At 36.6% G+C, this 23,418-nt stretch overlaps 1 protein-coding gene across 9 annotated transcripts in view; it reads right to left on the reverse strand.

The window, feature by feature from the left end:
• ZMYND8 (zinc finger MYND-type containing 8) overlaps window positions 1-23,418 on the reverse strand; it is a 76,638-nt gene that overhangs the window by 16,509 nt on the left and 36,711 nt on the right. For 7 of the 9 annotated variants that reach the window (XM_056353381.1, XM_056353386.1, XM_056353380.1 and 4 more), the window contains 10 exons: window positions 18,151-18,299; window positions 13,542-13,760; window positions 12,501-12,614; window positions 10,687-10,779; window positions 9,470-9,557; window positions 8,767-8,822; window positions 7,039-7,116; window positions 6,066-6,181; window positions 4,490-4,971; window positions 2,145-2,285 (listed from right to left, as the gene is read on the reverse strand). In XM_056353381.1, the coding sequence (XP_056209356.1) occupies window positions 2,145-2,285; window positions 4,490-4,971; window positions 6,066-6,181; window positions 7,039-7,116; window positions 8,767-8,822; window positions 9,470-9,557; window positions 10,687-10,779; window positions 12,501-12,614; window positions 13,542-13,760; window positions 18,151-18,299 (1,536 nt within the window). The remainder of the gene's footprint in view (window positions 1-2,144; window positions 2,286-4,489; window positions 4,972-6,065; window positions 6,182-7,038; window positions 7,117-8,766; window positions 8,823-9,469; window positions 9,558-10,686; window positions 10,780-12,500; window positions 12,615-13,541; window positions 13,761-18,150; window positions 18,300-23,418) is intronic. The other 2 variants (XM_056353388.1, XM_056353382.1) reach the window with 1 other exon arrangement.

Consider the following 23,418-nt stretch of genomic DNA (forward strand, 5'->3'; position numbering starts at 1 on the left):
TTACAGCACACACAAATTCAGTCTAACTAACATTCAATTGTCCCTTCTGATCCCACAGAAACGGTCATAAAAGAAATACTGAATTTCACACTCCTCATGTCGCATATTCATACTGGAAGAGACTAAACATAAGACAAACTCTTTCACTTTCAGTGCAAAGTAAATTTTGAGGCAAAGAAGAAGGTTCAAAGTCACCTAAGTACTTTTGAAATATTTGTTCTTTGTATTGGAAACATTTACTAAATGAGATTTCTTTTCTTCCTGTGCTATGTCACCCAATCCACACTAATTCCCCAGCAGTAAGAGTTATATCACCCTTAGTACAGAATTTGATTCATAGCCTTAGTCAACTACACAGCAGGATGCAAACAAAAGAAAAATGAAGAACGGAGGAAGATGAAGATGAGACACTGTAATACCTCCCCAGGGAACCCTACATCCTAATATATGAAAGAAGTCTTGCAAACCAAATTACTCTAACTTACAAGGAGGTCTCCCTGATGAGGATTTCCAATCTGTCTCATTAATGTCAGTGTTAATACAAAGAAAACAGAGCGGAAGGGCAGACAAGCCCATCCTGGAGAAATCTTCCCATTCTTATCTCCAAAGTCTTCACTTTCTCTCATTACCAATCTGAAAATTTTCACTCCTTATTTAGCCAAACTTGTTCTACCTTTTCTGCCTCTGTTGTACAAGGACAGGTCCTATACTGTCAGGAATACGTCTTTTTTTCCAAGCAGTCTGTGTATAGCTTGGTCACTGACACCTCCATTGTTCAATTTAGCTAGTCTGCTGGCAACAACAGATGGCTCATTTCCATTATTCTGCCTTCCTTATTGCTGAATTGGGGTATTATTATAGAGTGCCTTCTAGTACTCTACTCAAGGTACATAAATGTCTTTGTTTTCTGGACTTTCACTTTTGTTTTTTCTGAGAGAAATCCTGTCCACATTATGTGTGACAATGTGACACAGCAAGTCATATCTGAAAACCACAGGATTCACAGATTAATCTATGTCTGGCACCACTGACACTATTACATGAAGAAGGATTGCCATTTTCTTTCCTATCACCAAAGAGTTTATTTAGCAAAGGAAAATCCCCTACAGCTGAAAAAAATAACCGATATTCTACTTGAAAGCATACTACCTGTTCTTTTACGGTATTGCTCAGGGACCATAGCATCAAATCCACACTATTTATTCAAAGTATTCTATGCTCCAGTGATGTGTCCCATCTGTGGCTCAAACAACTGCAGCACTACATATTTCTTAAATGTTTTTCCAAATGCATTGTCACCTCAGGTAGGACTACAGACAGCTACAGTGCAGCAGAAATTAACCTACGGTATGTCCACACAGATAGATTAACATGCTGACAAAAACAGTTGTGAGCCTGCATCCAGAATCAGAATATCTGTTTCGCCGAACACATGAATTCAACATTTGAGCTCAAGCCTTCCCGAAGTATTTGACTAACACCAAAGGGCAGAATCCCGTATCTCCATGTAATATCATGGTGGAGGTAAAAAGTAGCTAGAACTGAATCAGAATACTCACAGAACAAAGTAGGACTGAGGAAACTTGATTTGCATCCATCTGGCTTTCAGAACTATTTTGTCCACTTAGTACTTAACTACTGCATCTTTCAAAATTCCACAATCCCAGAATTTACTTCTATGGAGTTTCAAGACATCCCTAGAGAGGGATGGTCAGTGAGGAGGTAATGTGAAGGCAGCAAGAGAGAAGAAGCCCTAGTAGATCCTAAATCCTAAAGACCACGAGAACACCTTGCCACCAATACACTCGAGAGACTGAGGGAGCAGCAATGTTCATGGAATTACAACCTGTAGAAACTTACCCAGTGTTCAGAAACATTCGTTTATACAGTTCAGCTAAAAAAAACCCACCACCCTTTAACTGCTTCCTTTTATCAACAAGAAGAAACAGTAACAGGCACTTGCATTTATAAAACAAAAAAAGGACAGCCTATTTGATGAAACAATAATTACACACGTGCCTCTCTCAAAGCCCTTTGTTCTTTTAAAGCCACATACAAGCCAGCTCGTTCATATTACTGGGCATTGACACCACTCTAATTTGTTCAGATCTAACAGTATTAGGTTTTCAAAGGTCAAGACTAACCAAGGTTAAGATTCAGAATGCTTCCTGGAGTGGAAGTTCTCTCTTGCTTAGCAGAAATTGGCGTTGATGCTTGAGGAGAGAAAGGTTTGGGACTGCCTGACAAGCTCCCCGCTTGACCCGTTCTTGTTGGTGCTGGAGAAGCTGAAAAAGCACAAAATCAATAAGGACAGATTTTAAAATAATCACAATAAAGCCATATTCACTGGGACAAAACAGCTTTTAAACCTACACAGGCAGGGAAAAGATTTTTTTGAAAAAAAATTTCAACAGTATGTTACACCTCCACTACAAGTTGCAACTACCACTTTGATTTTAATTTAATAAAGAAAAAGGAACTGTAAGGAAAATAATTTTCTTTCAGCTATACAGTTGGGCCAAATGTCTGCTTACCCTCAAAACAACTCTGTTTGCAGTGACAGAAAGTTTCTGGCTTTCAGATTTGGTTATTTTAGATTTAACAAATTCTGACACTCTAAATTGCTGTCTATTTTAATTCATGTATGTAAGTAAACACAGAAACCCCTATCTACCCCATTTGCTAGCTACATTAACAGAGAATTAAGAGTACAAATCACAGTAAGTTTAATCTAGATATCAGTGGCCAAATGTATCTGATAAGGTAACAGAATATTCTAATTTACACAGAGTTTAAGCAAAATTCTGTGCTCTGAGCCTTTAAAATCTCCACGAAATAATGTTTCAAAAGCAAACCTAGAAACTGCTAAACAGTCCAGAAAGGGAAGCATCTGCAGGCCATTACCTAACAACAACAAAAAGTCATTTTTTAAAGCAAGAAACTAATTTTTGTCTTTTAAATCTCAGCTTAATGCTCTGAAAGTGTCATCCTAAACTCACTACTGGATACTTTTTCTTCCTCAGTACATCCAGGATCGTCTATATATTTTCAGATTCCTAAACGGTAGCAGTATCTACTGTTTCAGTAACTTTCCAAGTTCTCTTTTACGCATCACTCAAAATACACAACTGAGGCATGCAAATAAGAACATTCTTGTCTAAGGATAGCGCAGTGATACTACCTGAATTATTTTTTAACAGCAATTTCATTTACATTTGAATTGAAACACACAAGATTCCAGCTAAATTTATACATAAAGTAAACATTACAAAAGTTAGCAATCGTTACAATATAAAGGTAGAAATGCCAGGTGGGAAACTGAATATTCTAGTTTAACTGCTGTTAAGTTCAATTGAGCATTTCTATGCACTAGGATAGAGGACAGTAAGGCATGAGGAAAAGTTAGAAAAAATCCCCAGAACTGCTATGATAATCAAGAATTCAGAGTAACAGGATAACATCTGTCGTCATCTTTTCTTTATCTGACAAAATAGCTTTAATGTGACTTTCCATGATTATCTCCACTACTATAAAGAAATAATAATATGGTATAATAAAAGCTCTGTATTTTAAGACACAAAACAGTACCTGTTAGCTTCACTTTATGTATAAAAGCTGTACACACATATATACATACTTTATGTAGAAAATGAATCATTCCTTTTGACCTGTTACTCTATTGAAAAATCCAAGCATTTTCATATAATTAAATTCATACAGTTACTAAGCCATCACTTTCTTAAGATGGATCATATCACAAGACACTTTTGTACCCACAGCCTAGCCTTTATTGGCTAGAAAGAATAAGACTATAATTAATAAATAAACAAATGGCATTTTATCTAAAAACTGCAACAGAACATACTGATTCAGTTTTCTACACAAAGACATCCTTTCACCAAACGCAAAGTTTTAAACCAGATTGATTAATATACTGCATCATTTTTTTTCAGGCAGCAACATACTTCTAGTTATGGATTAAGATAGTTCGCCTGAGTGCCACAAAATTAGCTAGTGTCTGACTGCATCACAAGTCTGAGAAGTCTGTATTCCACACTCCTCCTTCTCTTTATCCACTCTGCCTATGGAACTGTAGTTTTATTGTATTTTAGCTACGCAGTTGGGAACACTATAAATTTAAGCTCATTGCCTTGAAAAAGGGCTATCAAATTTTAAACAGAATATCTCCTTAACCAAGACAATTCTAACACTTTTTGTATTTATTTCCACTCTACATCCATTTTGATAGTTACAACTATCCTGCTATTTAAACTGAAGGGGTTTGGTCAGTTTTCATGATTATTTTTTCCTTCTCAATGTGACAGAAAGGACTGTAATTTCTTCGAATCAAAAGTTAAACCCATTTTTTTCCCTAAAATTTCTTCATAAAATGAGACATAATACAGTCTGTCTTTAAAAATTACATGGAATAAAACTAGTGCATTAACCAAATGCAAAGTCCTGTACCCCCCCCCCCTTTTGTTTTTACCTGTATTTTTCTCAATAAAGTCCATGGATTCTTCACTGGCACTAAAATGACTGGAAGTTGCTTTTTTCTCTGCATCCTGTTCAACATCAGATCCAGTGTGAACTGATGAGTTTGTACTCATTGGTGACCGTGGCATATCTGTCAAGGAAATCCTACGACCAGTACTACTGCTCAGCATGGACTTGCTCATTAGAATCTTGGGTGAAGCTGTCATATCAAAGTTCAGTTTGATTTTCTCTTGTTTGTCTGTCTTTGCAGTTCCAGCAGTCGGGTTTGTAGGGTCTAATAACATTTGGTATTGATTGTTGGGAGTATATGGTGTCCGGAAAGGTGCGTAATTAAATACTCCAAATTTTCTACGAATGTTATCAACATAAACCTCCATTTCTTGCATTGCACTATTGAAGATGCTTTTAGTCTTTTTCACAGAAAAAGGAATTTCTTTAGACATGAGGTAGCAATTATTTATTGGAACCCAGGCCCTATATATAAAACAGAAAAATAAAGGTAATATAACTACATTTCACACCGGGGATTGACATTGGCAACTTTTGTGCACATACTAACTATTTTGGCCTAAGCATAAAGATATGCACACCTCAGATCATTCCGAAGGACCATCTCTATCTTCTTATTTTAATAGTTCAGTGCTTAGTTTTGGTAAGTAAGTAAATTGCATGTCTTAGATTATGACTAGCTTATTTCACTCTACCCAGTAACCCATACAACATGAATAAACACTAGTCAAATATGGCAAAATATTCCCTAATTAGAATAGTCTATGTAACTGTAAGACAACCATTGCTAAACATTCTATCTGTCATAGTTAGCAGAGAAATATAAAAAGCAGGTCAGGAAAAAAAAAAGGCTTCACAAACACATCCTTCAAAACATTTTACACGCCATGTCAGGTTGATCAAACTCTCCAATGCCAGGAAAAGTTCTATCAACAAGTGTTGGACAGATTTTATTTATCATGAAATGAGGCAGACTCTAAACTAACTTGGAAGGAACTTTAACTAAATTATTTCATGGCCCTGTACAGTTGGGTTTTTTTTTACAATACCTGGTTTTGTAACTGTATAGAATTATATTTTCAATTCATGACAAATCAACTCGTATTCATCATGGATGGCTTTCTTCATGTAAGCAGAGGGTTTACAAACACAGAAAACTAAACTCCTTTTCAGAGCAAAACTGGCATTTTCAACACTGATTATATTTTCTCTATTTTTTTTAAAATCTACAGTTGTGTGTTTATTCCCACAGTGTTCAGACAACATTAACAATTTTATTGGCCTCTTCCACCTTTAAGAACTACAGCTCTCTGCAGCACAAAACAAGACACAGGAATTAACTGGCATACTCACTGAGATAATATATGTATTAATCCTACAAACACATGACTTACATTCTACAAACACCATGTAAGAAACTAAAACTGTATATGCTAAAGTATTACACAGTTTATTAAGGTCAAGATTCAAAAGACAGGACCCAAAAACTCCCAAGAGCACAAAAGTACAACATGTATTTTGCAAGTGCAACCAAAGACATCCTTTGGTTAAATTCCCACCTGTCATGTTGGCCAAAGAAACGGGCATCGACTTGCCCGTCTTTATCCCTCAGTGCTTTAGCAGGCCAGAATGGAAAGCCTTTGAGTTTAGCCCAGACCAAAGGGTGGGGATTGCTCTAGAGGAAGAGGCAAAATACACAGTAAGAAATATAAGAATATTACCTTCAAATCCAATAAACAACATGATTTTTTTATTATTTGTATGTATTACTTAGATTCAATAAAGATCCAACATGCACAAAGCACTTGCCAAATATAGGATTCCATTTTACTATATACTTGATATATACATAATAGATCTTGAAAGGACAAAATAATAAAATTATTTTTAAAAAACCCAACTCTTAAGTATCTCAATTAAACATGTCATAATTGCACCTTTTTTTTTATTATTTCTTTTTCATTTGTCCCCACCAAATATGTAGCATAATGTAAGTTCAGCAAGGGCCAATCTTTCAAAATCTCTAAGTCAAAGAGAGAACTTAATGGATTATACACTTCTACTTAAGAAGCTCAAGGAGTCTTCCCCAGTTTGTTGCAGTATTAAACAAAAAGAGAAAACAGACAACCTATTAATAGGTCACAACAGAAAAATCAAGACTCAGATTCATACCTGCAGAAAGAGACATTCACATTTCAGAAATCTTACCCTGAGTGCAAGTACCACATGCAAGCACAGGTGACCCAGGAGCAGGTAACTTATATTTGAGGATAAAGAACTTGTGAACTGGTTGCTGACACCATTTGCAGTTATTTCTGACTGAATCAATCCTTTTGTGAAAACATGCAACTTTACAGCTAAACACCTTTGATACAGTCTTGACTCCACAAAGGGCTACCTGGTAAACTACAGCAGCTTTTCTTGACTCAGTAACCCCCAGAGGTTTAAAACAATGCGGGGATAGCAAGCAACAGTTAAATAAAAACTGCTAGTTTAATGTACTAGTTAGACTACCATAATCCTTTAACTTACACAAGGCTCACAAAACCAATTTTCTCGTTTTTGGCAAGCAGCTAAATAACATTCCGGACATACTTCAATTTCATTCATCTGAAAAGAAAAAGCAAACAGTTACTGGAGACTTTAGAGTCCAAAGTATGATCAGTAGTATTATGTTAGTCTGTCTAGTTTGCTAGCATTATTTTTCCACAAATTTGTAGTCATAAATCCACATTTCCCAGGTGACCAAGAAGGCCAAGAGCATCCTGGCTTGTATCTGAAACAGCGTGTAGGCCAGTAGGACAGAAGAAGTAATCACCCCCCTGTACTTGGCCGGTGAGGCCACATTGCGAATGCTGTGTCCAGTTTTGGGCCACTCACTACAAAGAGGACATTGAGGTGCTGGAGTGAGCGCAGAGAAGGGCAACAAAGCTAGTGAAGGGTCTGGAGCACAAGCCTCATGAGGAATGTCTGAAGGAAACAGGACTGGAGAAAAGGCAGCTCAGGGGCAAGACCTTATTGCTCTCTACAACTAGCTGAAAGGAGGTTGTAGCAAGGTGGGTGTCGGGCTCTTCTCCCAAGTAACAAGCAGTAGGACAAGAGGAAACGGTCACAGGTTGTACCAAGGGAGGTTTAGACTGGGTATCAGGAAAAATTTCCCCATCGAAAGGGTTGTCAAGCTTTGGAACAGCCTGCCCAGGGAAATGGTGGAGTCAGCATCCCTGGAGGTGTTGAAAACCTCCAGGGACATGGATTAGCAGTGGACTTGGCAGTGCTGGGTTTACAGTTGGACTCAACGACCTTAAAGGTCCTTCCCAACTAAATAATTCTATGAGTCACCTGCTATGGACAGACACCCGTCTTTTTCTACCCCTGTAACATATGCATTCCACTTAATTTATCAGTTTTTACATCCCTCTTCAGATTGTATGCCATTGTTGTTTACTCCGGTCAGAAAAATACATCCTTTGTTTGATGCCGTATTTATTCCAGTGGTTAAGACTTATTTATCATAATTTCTTCCAATGGCAAAAATATAATGTCAATTGGGCGTTTAATTTCATAATTCATGCAGAACCAAAAATAATTTACTCCTTATGGTCATTATTATACAAACTAGTTAAGACACCAGTCTCAGGTTATACATGAATTTTGTTCTATTAAGAACTGCTACATTCTCAGAATTTATGTGAATCATCGATATCGCTGTATCAGCCTGGGGATAGAGAAAGCACTTCTTTGTTCAAATATATTACATTTAGAATAGCAAGTTTTTGTACTACTAAACATTATGGATTACCACTGAAATAAAATCAGTGCAGATGATCAGTTAAGAATGCATGCAGTCATTTTTTGCATTTATTCAGAGGAATTTCGGATTGTTACAGCAAAAGAACCACCAAAAAATGCATCTATGAATCAGAAGATGTGGGTCTCTATTTCCAGCTCCAAATATTAATTTAGAAGATAGGTGTCTTTGCGCAGAATCCATATAGCTCCTTTCTTCTCTTCTCTTCCCTCCCCACCCCACCCCACAAGTCTTACAGATAGCGAATATTCTAATGAAAGACACATTAGCAATGCCCTTGCCAGAAATCATTCTGTAGGCCATGGATATGCATAACTAAACATAAGAAAGCCTACAAAAATTATAGTTATGCAATACACACATTAGAAAAATACATATTCTTTCACTCATGAATAACTGAAATGGAACACTTTAAAAACACAGAACAATTAGGTTAATTAGGGCACTCATACCTCATGCTCACAGATTTTGATGATGACTTTTGCTGTTTGTGTCAATTTGTGATTTCCTGAGGAAACAATAAAATGCTTTAACCAGAAAACTGTCATGCTAGAATTATGATAAATTCAACAGGGTCTAGATTGAAAATTTAACACTGAAGACAAAAGAGAACATCAAAAGAGATGATGTAAAACCTATGTATAAACTTCACCCTTGCAAAAGCAGAAAGTAGGCACTCCTCAAGGTAACATCATACCAATCTTTAAACGTTCCTTTTCGAAGCCAATTGTAGCCTGCCCACCACTGATACATTCCTTCATTGAGGGACATGCCATATGACATCCTCAGGTAGGTCTCCCGTAAAGCGCTGCACAACGCCAAACACTAAGGCAACTTTGGGGTTGGAACCAGATGATCTTTAAGGTCCCTTCCAACCCAAACCATGCTATGATTCTAACTTACTTGAAAAAAAATTTTAAGGTGGAATGAGCAAGTGACAACACAGGATGCATTTGGTCCTTCAGTTTTATGTATGCCAATTGTTAAAAGAAATAAATATAAATTCTGTTGCATTTAGTATGGTCATTAACAGGATATGGTCATTAACAGGAAGATATTTTCAGCATTTTCCAACTAGAAGTCTGCAAATTGCTCTATGATTTTAAGTATTTCAAAGTTTCATATTTGAGGACATAAGTACATATTAATACTTACCTCCATTGTAAATAATGCAGTTGTGCAAAATCCATTTGGCATCAGCCAAAAATGCTTCAGTGCAACCGTACATTTTCTTTTTAACATTCTGTAAAGAAAAAATTAAGAATGTGTCAGGAAACAAAAAGAAGTAAAAAGTAACAGCTTCTTCCTGAACATTGTTTCCTAACAGTCATACAATTAATAAAACTGACCACTTATTTGCTGTAAGACTTAGTATTCTAAATACTTAAGAATCTGCCAAATTCAGGGTGTCTTTTGACTGCCCTGAAAATGTATGAACTGTCTAAATTAACTCTAAATAATGAATTATTTAGATCAGCACCTTCAACATTTCCAAAAAAAATTGTTAATTTCCTGAAAGAGTTTTCCATTCCATGTCTCTGCAGAAAAATGAGTCCTTGATTTCTTCTACTGGCACATTGCTCCCAGAAAAAATTATGGGTCATAATAGATAAAACAGTATGTTTAATATTCCAGTCTACCCACCAGGCAAAGTAATTCGATTAGATAAAATCAGTTGCATGGTTTTGTTACACTTTTATATCATAAAGACATCAACCTCCACTGTAAGAACATGGAGAACGAAAATTTGCTGTCTTTTCATCAGGTCCTAGCAGAACAAAGCTCAGCAATGCTTCACTCTTCATTAAGCAGTAAAGAATGAGGAACTTCTTCATGATTTGAAACTTTTAAATTATTATTGAACTGAGAATGAAAGTCCTATTATCCACCTCTTGACTGTTTCTTTTTTCTTCTACACCTCAGGTGCAATGGAGATTACAGTACTTGTTGACAGATCAGTAAAATGAGTCTGGAATGACCACTGGATACATGCCAAATGGTCCCAAACTAATGGACCAGTGACCCATTAACAGCTTACAGACATGATGATCAAATGCAAACTTTGGTTAATGAAGTCTTTCCACAGGATCATTCCTGAAATTAGATGAATTAATACAGGAGGAAGTCATCAGTGTAAAGTTGTCTTTTTTATACTGTTTTTCCTGAGCATTTGTTACTGGTTCAGACAAAACAATGGACTCGTTCAGTTGGCATATGATTGTTTTTGTAACTGAACTGGCACTTTTAACAACCAAACAAAAAAAGCATCAAGGTAATTTCAAGCAACCTCTCTCCCTCACTCCCATCAAACACTCCAGAAATTTTACTGACAGTAATCAAAATCAAGGAACTGCCCTCAGCATCATACAAACCTTCTCTAATGTACAAAGGTCCATTGGATGAAAGATATATTCTGCATAATCTGGGTGTTGATCCAGCGAAACTGGCTTTTGAAATGGCTCTGTCTGTTAGAAGAAAAAAATAAATCACACTGCTTATTAATACTGAACCGTTTCATCAATGACACAATACTCATTCATTTTCTAATACTACTTCCAACTCTGATGTCAGAGAAAATTCTTTAAAATTTAAATGTTGTGAAGTAATAAAGTATTGGCAGAGCAAGAGGAACTAAAAGGGCTCATTTAACTGATTTTTCACATGCTGGCAATAACAAATTGCAAAAGTTAGGTATTTTGTAAAACATACTGTTTTTTACAGTAGGGTTTTTTTGTGGGGAGTATCAGATGAGGCTCAAACAGTTTTTAGCAGAATAAAGACACTAAATTTCCAATTCACTAGACTCACCTCTTTTTCAGACTCTCTTTAGAATCATAATTTTCAAAACAATGGTGGCTTGGTAATGCAAACACATTCAAACTTTTACCAGTGGGACTCTATATTGTATCTGCTAATGTGGAGGGACTGCAGTTCTTGGAACACAACCAATTAAAATACTCAGGTACCAAAACAACAGGTTCTCAGTAAAATGCCTAAAGGACAAAATATCTCAATAGCATTCATTAAACATTAGCTTTCTGACCACATTTTCAAAACATTTTGTCAATTCAATATAAACAAGCACAGACACTTCACTACTGAAAAGCAGCATTAAAGCTTCTAATGGCTCCATCTAATAGGATAGTATTTATCCCTCCAGAGTAAAAGGATTCCAAGAATCAAAATCTGTCAATACTGAAGAGTAACCTTCCTAGAAAAGGCCACTATTGTTCTGCTAAAATGCTTATCATAGATCAGAGTTGCAGAGAGCCCATGATTCCACACATCTGGTTTTCCCAGCATTTTACTATAACACTGCAGGCACAGAGACACCCTCCCTGCTCCTATTAACAGGTACAGGAACAAGAAGGCAACAGGCATTAAGACAACCCTTGGTAATTCATAACAATTGTGTTTTGATTTACTGTTATCTTCACACATGTGGAAACTTGGCAAAGTTTGCATGGTGAGGACCAAATGATCAGAACTGTTGAAACACAGAAGTGAGAATGAGTGACTGGAATAGTTGAGGCATGGTGATTCTGAGAAGTGAGTCCACGACAGACACACAGAGATAGGTACAAGTTGGAGGAAAACCTGTTTTACCTCTGTGATAAAAATTCATAGAACAGCAGCCTCACATTGCATGCAAGTTAATGGCACAGGTTTTCACCATACTGAGGAAAATTTCAACATTTTAGAAGTATGTGATACAACTAACTTTTGTGGTAAGAACAATTTCTACTAACAGATAAAAACTAGGTTTTCAACGGTTATAATCAATAATATAACATGTCTGTGCCTAGGGTTCCTGTCCATGTAACTGTATTGGCAAGAGATCGCATCTCCCCATTCCCCTTACACCTCAGAGACAGCACTGTCCACTTTCAGAGAATGAGAAACCACCATGTCCCACTGGAAAGCCACATTGTATTTCCACTACACCCAGAAGTTATATCAAGAAACCACATTTTAAATGCATTCCAAAACAGTCTATACAGCCTAAACTAATCTGTACTAGACAGGTGGCAGACAGCACAGAAGCTGTCACAAGCTGATGAAATAAACTAGGTTCATAATTCACAAAAGGAAGCAAAACCCACGATTATGACAAACATAGGATCCAAGCATTAAAAATAAACTCATTAAAAAAAAAAGGGGGGGGGGGGGGGGAAATCTTCCTTACCCCTGGCTGTTTCATTTTCTGTAGTGCAAACTTCAGTAAATATGATAGCTGTTCAATGGTGAGCATTGTCATAGCTTTACTCTGTGTTTCTATGCATTCTGCAACTGTGATTTTCTATAAGTTAAGATTAAAGAACATTTTGTCAGCAAACATTTTTAGGTAAATTCTTCTCCACTGAAACATTCTAGCATTCTTCTCCACTGAAACATTCTAGCATTCAAATGGAAGATCATAACTACCTTATAAGAAACAAAACATTTCTGATGATGCAATATAAGTACTTCAGATGCTTGTTTTACTTGGTTTTTGTTCCAGGTATGTTAATAAATTAAAAAAAAAAAAAAGAAAGGGGAAAAAAAAAAAAGAGAAAAGACCAGAAAATTATCCATCATCTTCAAGATCATGCAAAGTGACTATGTGAACACATAAAGTTCCCAAATACAACATGAGTTCACAGCAACGTGAACCAGTGAGAAGGCCAGCTGAGTTCTAATGCAAAAAGTGATCAAAAAAAAAAAACATGCAATAAACCAATTTGCTTTTATTAAAGATACTTTGATGCTAAATATTCTCCCCCCAGGAATCACCAGAGAGGAATGATTAAAATCTTCCTCAGCCCTGTAGAAAAAGAGAGTAATAAAATACCCACTTGTTTATGTAGACCCTACAGTGCCATTTTTTTCTGCACTGCTGCAGAGCTGATCAGGCCACTAGAAGAAGCACAAGTTAAACTAGCCAAAACTGCAGAATGTTTTCAGAATTAGAGGTGCCTGATAAAGAGATAACTCTTTGAAATGGTGCTTTCTCTAGACATGGAAACACAAAGGAAGTTGAAGACTTGTGGTAAGAAGGCAAACACAATCTGGGTACGCACACAGAAAAAGTGGTGCAGCAGCAATGGATGCCTCCTCTTCCGTAAATTTATTTCTGTTACCTCTACCAAGAGGTAATATAGGACTAAACCAGAAACATTACAAAACACAAAAAAGCTGCTTATATCTCACAAACAAGAATGAAATCCACTCCTTGTATCAAACTAACCTCACATTCTGGGCAAAACCAATCCCCCTCTGGTTCCGCTGTCAGTTTCAGACACTTAGCATGATAAACCCGAGGGCAGAGTTCACAGCAGAGGACTTGGCCTTCCCGATGACAAACCCAGCAATAGAAATCATTCCGTCCATCCTGTGGTACAACATCAACAGGGTCTGTGGTGAGTGGCTGCTTCATATAGTAAAACGGACCATGTCTTAGTTCTGACTGAAATGTAGGCAAGAAAAACAGGTTTGGTTTCAAAACAAATTTGCATTTTTTCAAATATTCATAATATATAAGCAGACAGCAGTTTACAGAGTTTAACATTTATGCAAGCACAGTATCTTATTCATTGCACAAAATCATTCATAAAGAAATTTACTTCTTATTCAGATGTCAAATGCTAGTTTGCACTCAAGACTGAAAATAATTTTTTGCGGCAAGTGAGGGCATCAAGTGCAAGACATGCAATCCAAAAAAAGTCAGTAAACACTTTTATCTTCAAAAGAGAAGTATTGCTATAGAAGCCATTAGGTCCTCTAAACTCAGAATTCCATGGAGCTGTACAAGCTAAATACTGAGATTCTATTTAGTGGTGGCTAAACCTGGGAGAACTGAAGAAGTTAGTCCTGAAACAAGAAGTTGAACACCATGCAAATCTGTCCTAAGTTGCAGCAGTTCACAACTTTGTACAATGAAGCAAGCCAGTGCTGATTTTGATTAATAAGGCAAGCTGCAGAGTAGGACGACAAAGGAGCAGATTCATATCCTGAACAGCCAGTCACCTCTGCTACAGGAGCAGGAACACTGGGAGAGATTTCACCCACCATTTAAATGCATATCAGAATGTAAGACTCACAATCTCCACTGGTTTGCCTGCACCAGAAAACAGTGTTAACTTTGTAAACTGCATGAACTAGTCTTCCACTTGAGCCCCAGGCAGCTCAAAGATGACACAGCTGACGCCAAAACACAAGAAGTGAAGAGCCTGCCACAGCTAAAATGATACCTAAAAATACCCAGATACCTAAAGTTTATTAGATCTGCTTTGAAGAGCTAACATTTATACCAAAACTACATTGTATTTATTAATGACAAGCATATTGAAGTTTTCTGTTTGATATTAATTATAGGGGTGGTTTGCTGAGAAGGGCATGGAGGGAAATAATCTTGAGGTTTAGGCAGTTTATTTAGCACAATTTTTTTATTCGATGTAAAACCGTTTGTCATTACGTTGCTTGTAACTATCCAAATGCTTGTAGTTTGCAGAACCATTTTGTTTGGTTCTCGGGTAATTTTGCATGTAACCTACAACACTTACAAATCTGCAAGTTTTTAGACCCTTGAGTTGTCATATGCCCACGTGAGTTATAGAACAGTGCAACCATGTGCATGTTCCATACCTCTGCAGCACCCTGTACAAAATCAGTCACACAGGGCATAAATTAACGTCACCAGAAACCACCAGCATGCTAGCTTGGACCATGAAATTTCTAGATTTCTAAAGTTACAAAGGACAAAGTCTAATTACTTGCATGAATAGAGGACCTTCAAGGTCAAATTAGATGATGCAGAATTGAAAACCCAGCTGAATATGTTTTATCTCAAAAAATACACCAGAAAAGATATAACCTGCAATTATCTAACACTGAATAATATTTTAGGCGAAGAAAGGCTGTTACCCACAAACACCCCCAAAGCATTCCGCTACCTAAAATTTCACTCTGCCTTCTATCAGTTTTGGTGGTTTTCATTCTTATTATACAGATGATACCGCTACTAAAAAGGCACTTTGTTCTAACCACAGAAATGGGCAAAGTGCTATTTTCTGTACTTGCTCTGTCTATATATTTAATCATGTAACATGACAACACTTTCACAAGGAAGGTTCTAAGATACCCAGTGGAATAAGAGGGACAGCATAAGGCCTGAACTACATTTCACATGTATTGCTCTATAATCATTCAAACAGATACAAAAGCATATGGAAACCCAAAGTGAAGAAGAGAAAGTTGCAGTTTACAGTGCAGAAACATGTTTTGTTTGCAGCTATTATGCACCGCAGCTGTGAGACCAAACTCTCAATAGTGTATACGTGGAGATGCAGCTACAGGGCATTTCCTCAACTGCAGATAAAGGAAATTACCAGTTAATACATATGCTGACTTTGAAGTGGGTATAAGCAGTATATCCACACTGAACTCCTAAGAATCAAAGATACTGCTTTAAGACAAAATATAAAACCTATGAAACTATTCCACAGACATCATCTCATAACATCCAAACTGAAGAGAAGTCCATTTCTGCTAGAGCATGACAGGAATTATTTTCTGTTCAAAGATGCTTGTATCTTTTGGACATCTATCACCTTGTTTTGAGACTCAAAAAATACCCAAACAACAAAAGTAACAGACTAAAAAGTAATGACTCAACTGCATCAAAGGATCTTTTCAATTGTACTAATCACAGTAAAACTTCAAGAGTTTAAGTTTTAACAGTTATGAAAAAAAGCTTTGTTTTCTCAACTTTTCACAACTAGCCAACTGAAGCTCAAATAGGTGATAGCTTGTTTTAAAGTCTTCATATTAATGTTATTAAGACCTGTAGAATGACATAGAAAACTGAAGAAAAACCAACAGTATTGTAGTGCTGTTCTGGGGAGAAAAAGACCACTATTTATATTCAGTTTAAATTAATATTGAAGCTAGTAGTAATAACAAGCTAACAAATTCAATTACATTAAAACCGACCAACTAAGTGTTATAAGTTCCTGATTTTTAACCTGTCTTAGCTACATTCTACAATTCCATAATTCTTTGCTTGTATTTCAACACTTTAAATACCTGTTGGCACCATTCTGAAGATCTGTTAGTGCATCCACAACAAGTAACACGAAGCTTTATGCAACTATAACTTTAGTAATGGTATCTTGAAATATTCAAATATTGCAAAACACTTTGTAATGTAGAATATTAAGTTACAGGTTTCCAGTGATGTTGTCATACCTCAAAATGGATTTATCAGCCAATCAGAACCACAGCTATCAGCTAAATTTTACTTGAAACTTAACCTGAGAGCAAAACAAGTAACTGTGTATGCTTAGCTCACATCTGTTCAGAAGTAAAAGAATCTTTTGCTAACTTGTAACAAATACAGCAAAATAAGCAAGTCTGATTGCTTTTCTTCGTTAGATACTGACAACTTTATTCTATCCTGTAATATTTCAGGTCTGAGATACCTGGAAAACAGAAAAGGATTTACAGAGGGGAATGTATCAAGTTCAACAACTACAACTGTGTTTTCACATATATTTTTAAATGCATGAATAAAATGTGGAAATTAATACCCTAAGACTTAATTCCACTGTTTGTAAAATTATCTCTACACTGCACAGTTAGAAGCTCAGACTTCAGTGAGGCAACATCTCTCCAGTAAACATCCAGGATGTAGAGGAATTTTTACAGCCTTCAGAGAAGTTCAGTGAAAGCCAAACCGACAACATCAAACTAGCATAAGCATGCCTACCAATACTATTCCTAGATCTCCAATTACCCTTAAACAAAATACTCTTGACACTAAAACTGTTCTTTAGCAAGGCCTGATTTATTCACAGTCTTTGTTCCAGGACAACTGCAATGATTAGAAATGTCATCTTCTTTTCTAACCAGTGCAATCATACCAGGATAATATTTAATGTGGATGCTGTTACTCCAGGAAAAAGTGCTTTAAACCCTCAAAACTTAATCTTGTGTTTATATGATCCTGGCAAAAAAACACTGACACAAAAAAGCACTCTGAAAAATACACAGGTCTGTCATTATTAAACTAGATGAGAAATTATTTCAGTAAGGCTAAAGACTGCTTTCACATAACCTCCTCCAAGACGATGCAGGTACTTTACAGCATTTGCTATCCAATACACTTCATGTAATTCTTTCACTTGCATCACACAACGAATCAGAATTATTAAAGCCTTCTGGAGTCAAGTTCTTCTAAGAACTACAACAAATGCTATAAATTCAATATTCAGAAGACACTGAAAATAAGGTATCAAGCATGAAAACAGATAAAAGTACTGTCAAGGTGATTCTTTGATTTAATTGGTTTGGTAGGAGTGTACACTGCCCAGCAATTTAAAGGATGAGGAGCGAATCCGGAGAGTACCAAGGAAAGAACTGGACTTTTACTAATAGTTGGCAATAGGTCTGAAAGCAGGTGAGGGAATTCCACTGACATTATGAGAACTTTCTTAATCTAGGGTATCAGGCCACAGAACATTTCCTTTTAATGGCTTTAATTAATAACAGCTATTATTGTTGTTACTATATTCCTTCATAATAATCTCATTCAAAATGGCATTTATTTGGTATACATCTTACTAGCTTTATGAAATCAAAAACCAGGACGCAGGTGGTATTCCTCATACAGATGTAAAACCAAAATAAATGAACATCCAAATCCAAGTTACACTGCCAACTCCCACACCCACTGTATTTAAAAAAGAATATCCACTTCTTAGTAAAAAAATGGAGATTCCTAAAGAGAGAGCTCCTGATCAGCTGTCTCTACATCCTTGTTTCATATTCTAGCATAACAAGACCTTGAGTTCTCTTACCTGCTCTTTATTATTACTGTTCAATAGACCAGGTTTCTTTTTCTTTTTTATAGGACTTGTTGATGCATCCTGTGGTGAGTGCCCATTAGAGGAATGTGGAGGGCTGGGAAATTTCCTTTTTTGTGCTGTGCGTTCAGCAGAGCCAGGATCTATAGCAGATACAAACAATATGGTTGAAGAGGTTTCTGAATTAAAAGCATTTAAACAAGGTTATGGTTTGTCATTCATACTCCTTTACTGAACTGAATAAATATTCTCGTTTGTCTTTCACCCAGTCACTGACAAAGCTAAAAGCACAGACTGGCTAAGCCATGCCACTGTTAAGTGAAACCTCAATACAGTAATTTAGATTAACATTAAATATTTTTTTCTTTTCCCACAGCATTCTGGTCATCTCCAATTTTAGTATCTTTTAAACTATAACAACATTTCTTCTGTAGTTTAGCAGAGTGCTATGCTAATTTGTCATATACTTTAGAAGCAGAGAAACATCAACAGATCTTAACAGCTTTGCTCAAGTAATCTAGGAATATACGCAACAGATGTTAAAATATGGTAAGAGGAAAGTCAGTCCTCATCATTTATTACTCATATTTACATAAATGTATTGAAATAGGTCAATACAAAAATGAAGTTGTCCTATAGTCTGACAATAAATACACCATCTCAAATAGTCATTTGCAGTACCTGTTAAATTGAATTGTAAATTAAGACTCCTAGTCAAGCAGAAACCTTTGACAGCAAGAGAGCAACAAACAGCAAGTGACATAGCTTCAGTGTCTCTCACAGTCGGAGCTCTCACACTGAATCAAGAAAATTACAAGAGCAGTTTAACAAGTCACAGCTTCCATCTATGCCTGAAGTTAACTATCCCAAGTAACAAAGCTGGCAGAAGGGAGCATGTGCCTGTATCTCAGTTGCTCTATGTCACGGATTGTCATTTTAGCGTAAACTCGTCATACCAGCAACTAAAGTAGCCCTGGTGGCTCTGAACTGCATTTTATGAAACTTGTGCAAAATTATTTAAAAAATTAGAAGGAAATTGGTACATAGCTCTATCAAACTACTATCTACCGTGATGATTTTCACGTCTCCCTCACCCCTCCAATTATGTTAAAGTATTTGAATTCTTCAAAGATTTTTAATTCACCTTTTTTTAACATGGTCACAAAACACTTGTTTTGTGTTCATTAGAATATTCAGAAGGAATTATTTACAGCCTTAAAAGAGTTAATGCACTTCAGAAAAAAATCGCTGACAGGCTTATCAGAAATATCCTAGGTGAAAATAAGAGCATTTGCAACTTCATTTTGTCAGAACAAAATTTAAATGATTCCTAATGAATATGGAATGCTCGGCTCAATTACAAAGAACTTACTGACATTTTTCAAAAAAACCAAGTATGGAATCAGCTGTAATAGACAATCACAGAACAGTGAAACAATCTTGACAAAATACAAATGAAAGTTCAACAAAGTTGGTTTAACATGTTCATTATTTCCTTAAACTTTTAATGCATGCAACAAAACAAAATAATCGATAAAACCACAGGGATCAGACGTCATCAATGATATCTTAGAGAAACAACTGAACCCTTCCCAAAGTCATTCCCATATTTTCAATCCCCTATTTGCATGTGCTAGTGCAAATATTTTGTGGCTGCACACTAAGGAAAAAATCTGTCTGAAAAATAATTTTGTCCTGAGTAACTTTTTTTAATGACCCCATTCATTGCACAGCCACATAAACATTTGTAATGCATTCAGCAAACCAGTTATACTGGATGGGAACATGTAGCTGGAAGGAGAAATGCTGCTTTTGGTATTAATGTCTCCTTAAAGTTTTTTCAGTTGAACAACAGTTTTTAGCAGATACTTGACACCAGCCAGATGCAATTAAACTGCTGGTTGCCATGATTCTATTATCCTTTCCCTCTTGGACCTGTATCCTTGCCTTCCAGGCCTCACTGGGTGATCAGTTGACCTGTCTTAGCTGCCAAGTCACCAAAACTTCACTGAAACACTTCACCTGAAGTTTCCAATGAATCTCAGAGGTACCAGAACAACAACCAGTAACTGGATCAACTTATCAAAGTGTGTCCGTTGTCAGTAGATTTAAAGTAACTATAAAAAGGTCCGCCAAAATATACTGAAAGTTCCTCAAATACTGAAAACCACAGCACTGGACTATTTCACATAGGCAGTGGACAATTGCCTTTCTCCCACAAATGCCTCCCAACCTGACTTTTAACTGTCTATTGAATGAGACAATTTTCTTGAGCTACAACATGCCTCTCTGGGAATGATTTAAGGAGTCTCACACACAACGTAGCCACTGACACTCTCTCATCAGACAGTCTTACAAGTGGGCCAGTAAAACACAGAATAGCTTCAAACTGTATTCAGAGTAAGTCCCTGTCAAATTGAAAAGCTCCACTGAATCTCATTTGAAAGTAAGGTAATTGGACACGTGGCACAAATCTTAGATGGCACAATAAAGAACTGGATTAGATTTCTACATGATTTCTGTATTTTGTGCAAGTGTGGAGGTGAAACAGTCAATAAGGAGAAGTAAAAATTGGCTGCAATAATGATTTCCACAAATGGAGGTAAGATTAGCAACCTATGTGCTCCCCTCTAAACAGAAAAAAAGTATTTGGAACAATAGTTGAGCATGAACTATGAACAAATGACTTTTCTGTTGTGAAAAAGGGTAAACAATACTGCTGTAAAAATAGGAGTGATAACATATGACGTAATCATGAATGCCTGCAGATATGCTTATTGAAAATATTATTTAGTGGAAAGAGTGGAATAATGTCAAGCAGCCACACAATTACTAACACAGCAAAACATTTTGAAAAAATATGCTCAAAAAACCCACGATGCCACTAAAACTTACTCAGGGTGCAAGCGCAAGAAGTGATCCGAAAAGATATTTCTAGACTAAATTGCATTTCAAGAACTTATGCTATCTACGTGTATGGAAGAAAAAACAATGAAAGATGGAAAAGGTGTAGTGGAAGAACTCCTGTGCAAGAAGAGGTGTACTGGTCTACATTAATTTGTGAAAAATACTAATCTTACCTACTATAATGGCACAGCATGACACTTTTTTCAGATGGGTCCAGACATGTGAAAGATGTTCACAGCTGATTAGGTAACAATTACATTACCTCTTTTTTTTTTCTTTTTTTTTTTTTTCTTTCTGTTCCTGAAGCTTATACAATTTTTTTCCCAAATATATAACTGCACAGAAAAAAGTGGTTTTGACTTCTTCCTACACAATTCTATGGAAAACATGGTGCTATATGGTGACTTCTGGTTGACCAAAAGCTTGGTAACATGTGCCAAGGTAACAATTAAGAAAACTCTAAATAAATGTGAAAACCATATGAAAAGATAGATGGAAGAAGATACAACTGAAAGAGGGATGAGAAATGCAGGAGCATTTGCCCATTCCAAGTTTTACTCAACCAGAATAGCTGCACCAGGCTAACACCACATGTAATTTCAACAATCCTAGGAAGTGTCTGCCACCTGAGTTCCGGAGGCACAGCTATTTCAGCAGTGCTGCCCAGCAGAAACTTAGTGTTGGCTCTCAGAGGAATTCTCTGTTGACTTAAGTTATAAAATTTTGGCAAAATGTAGTTAAGCTGGTTTAAATAAATAAACAAAAACTTTTAAAGTTTTGAGTTTTCTTTGACAGTAAGAAATGTGGTATTTTTTTTCCTTTCCACCCCTCCCCTTTTAGACTTGTAGGCAGCATTTAGGACCAGTTATATTCTGAAGTGCCTAGGCTGAATTAACCAATATGATGTGTCTGAGACCATTGCTGTTACTTGACTCCTTTCAATTCAGACAAATCTGCCTCCGACTCCATTTAGGCCAAAATTTAGATTGATTTGACAATGTAAACAATTACCAGGTGAGGTATGTCACCTACACATATGAAAAATACCATGCCTGCCTCCTCCCCTCCTTGAGCAATTATGACAATAAGCATCCTAATACAGGCACAACTACACTGACAGAAAACTAGATGGGGCTTTTTTCAGTTTAGCTAATTCTGCCACCTGTGCATAACTCCTTTGGCTGGTATATGCTTCATACACCCCAAGGCAGCATCACCAATCCAGCTATCCCAGATGAAACACTGCAGCATCAGCCTCAGCTAAACCAAAACCCACAACTTAACCAAAGTGATCAAACCTAAAACCAAACCAGACTCTGAATTCTACTTTTTTAATTGAAGTAGAATGGAGCTTATTCAGCATGTTTGTGTTCAGAATGAGCAGCAAAAATAGCATACCGTATCTTTTCTCATCTTTCTATCACCACACAGCTCAGAACAGCACGTGCAATGTAAGCCTTTCTATCTTTATTGTAATTTGCAGTTCTCAACAGAGACTTCCCATACGTTAAAGGCAGTTGTAAGTAAACCACTCAATGTGAAGTGATGACCATGCCTTCATACTTGTTTTCCCAATGCAGAGATCTGCAAAATTGTCTCTCTCTACAGCAAACTTCCTCCTCAAAGTACTCACAAGGATTCTGAGCTTGAGTCTCTCTCCAGCAAATAAAGCCCTCACTGTAATTCACTAAAGAGACAGGCTTTTATTTCCAGACTATGCAGACATAGCTTAAACCAGGTGAGTAACAGGTGAGTATAATTTTCTGCCCTTTGGCTTCCATTTCTTACTCCCAGGCACAAAACAGCCACCAGTGGGGCACACTAGTTTTCTTTCAGGTCTTCAGCCTCAGGTTGTGAGAATTACAAAGAAACTGCCTGTGACACTGCAGGTTGTGCCTTGGCTCTAAGCATGAAAACAGAAAATCAGCTGTAAAGTTCCTCGTCATTGGCCTGCCCCCATGATGTGATGCTTCTCACTTTTAAATGCTGTTTTTTCCTAAACTGATACAGGGTCTGAACCATATCTTCTATGTTCCATACATTGCCAAGTGCTATACTGTAAACATTCAATAGCAATGATCCCTGACAACTAATGGAGAAGTATCATTTTTCTTAATGGAAGCCGGTGCTAACTCAGAAAATGTATAAAAGCAAGATGTTGTTTTCCTTGCTCTTCCCATGACACCCAAATGTAATTCTTCCTGAAAACAAGCAACACCAACATGTCTTACTGTAAGAACACAGCATAAACTGGTCAGTACCAAAGACTTATCGACAGTGATGTCTTAAACCCCCTTATGCCCTCCATTCCATAGACCTTTTTTTGTTTTTAATTTTAAAACTTCCTTAAGCTAA

The sequence above is a fragment of the Falco biarmicus genome, chromosome 10, assembly GCF_023638135.1.
Source record: "Falco biarmicus isolate bFalBia1 chromosome 10, bFalBia1.pri, whole genome shotgun sequence".
In the NCBI taxonomy this organism is placed as follows: domain Eukaryota; kingdom Metazoa; phylum Chordata; class Aves; order Falconiformes; family Falconidae; genus Falco; species Falco biarmicus.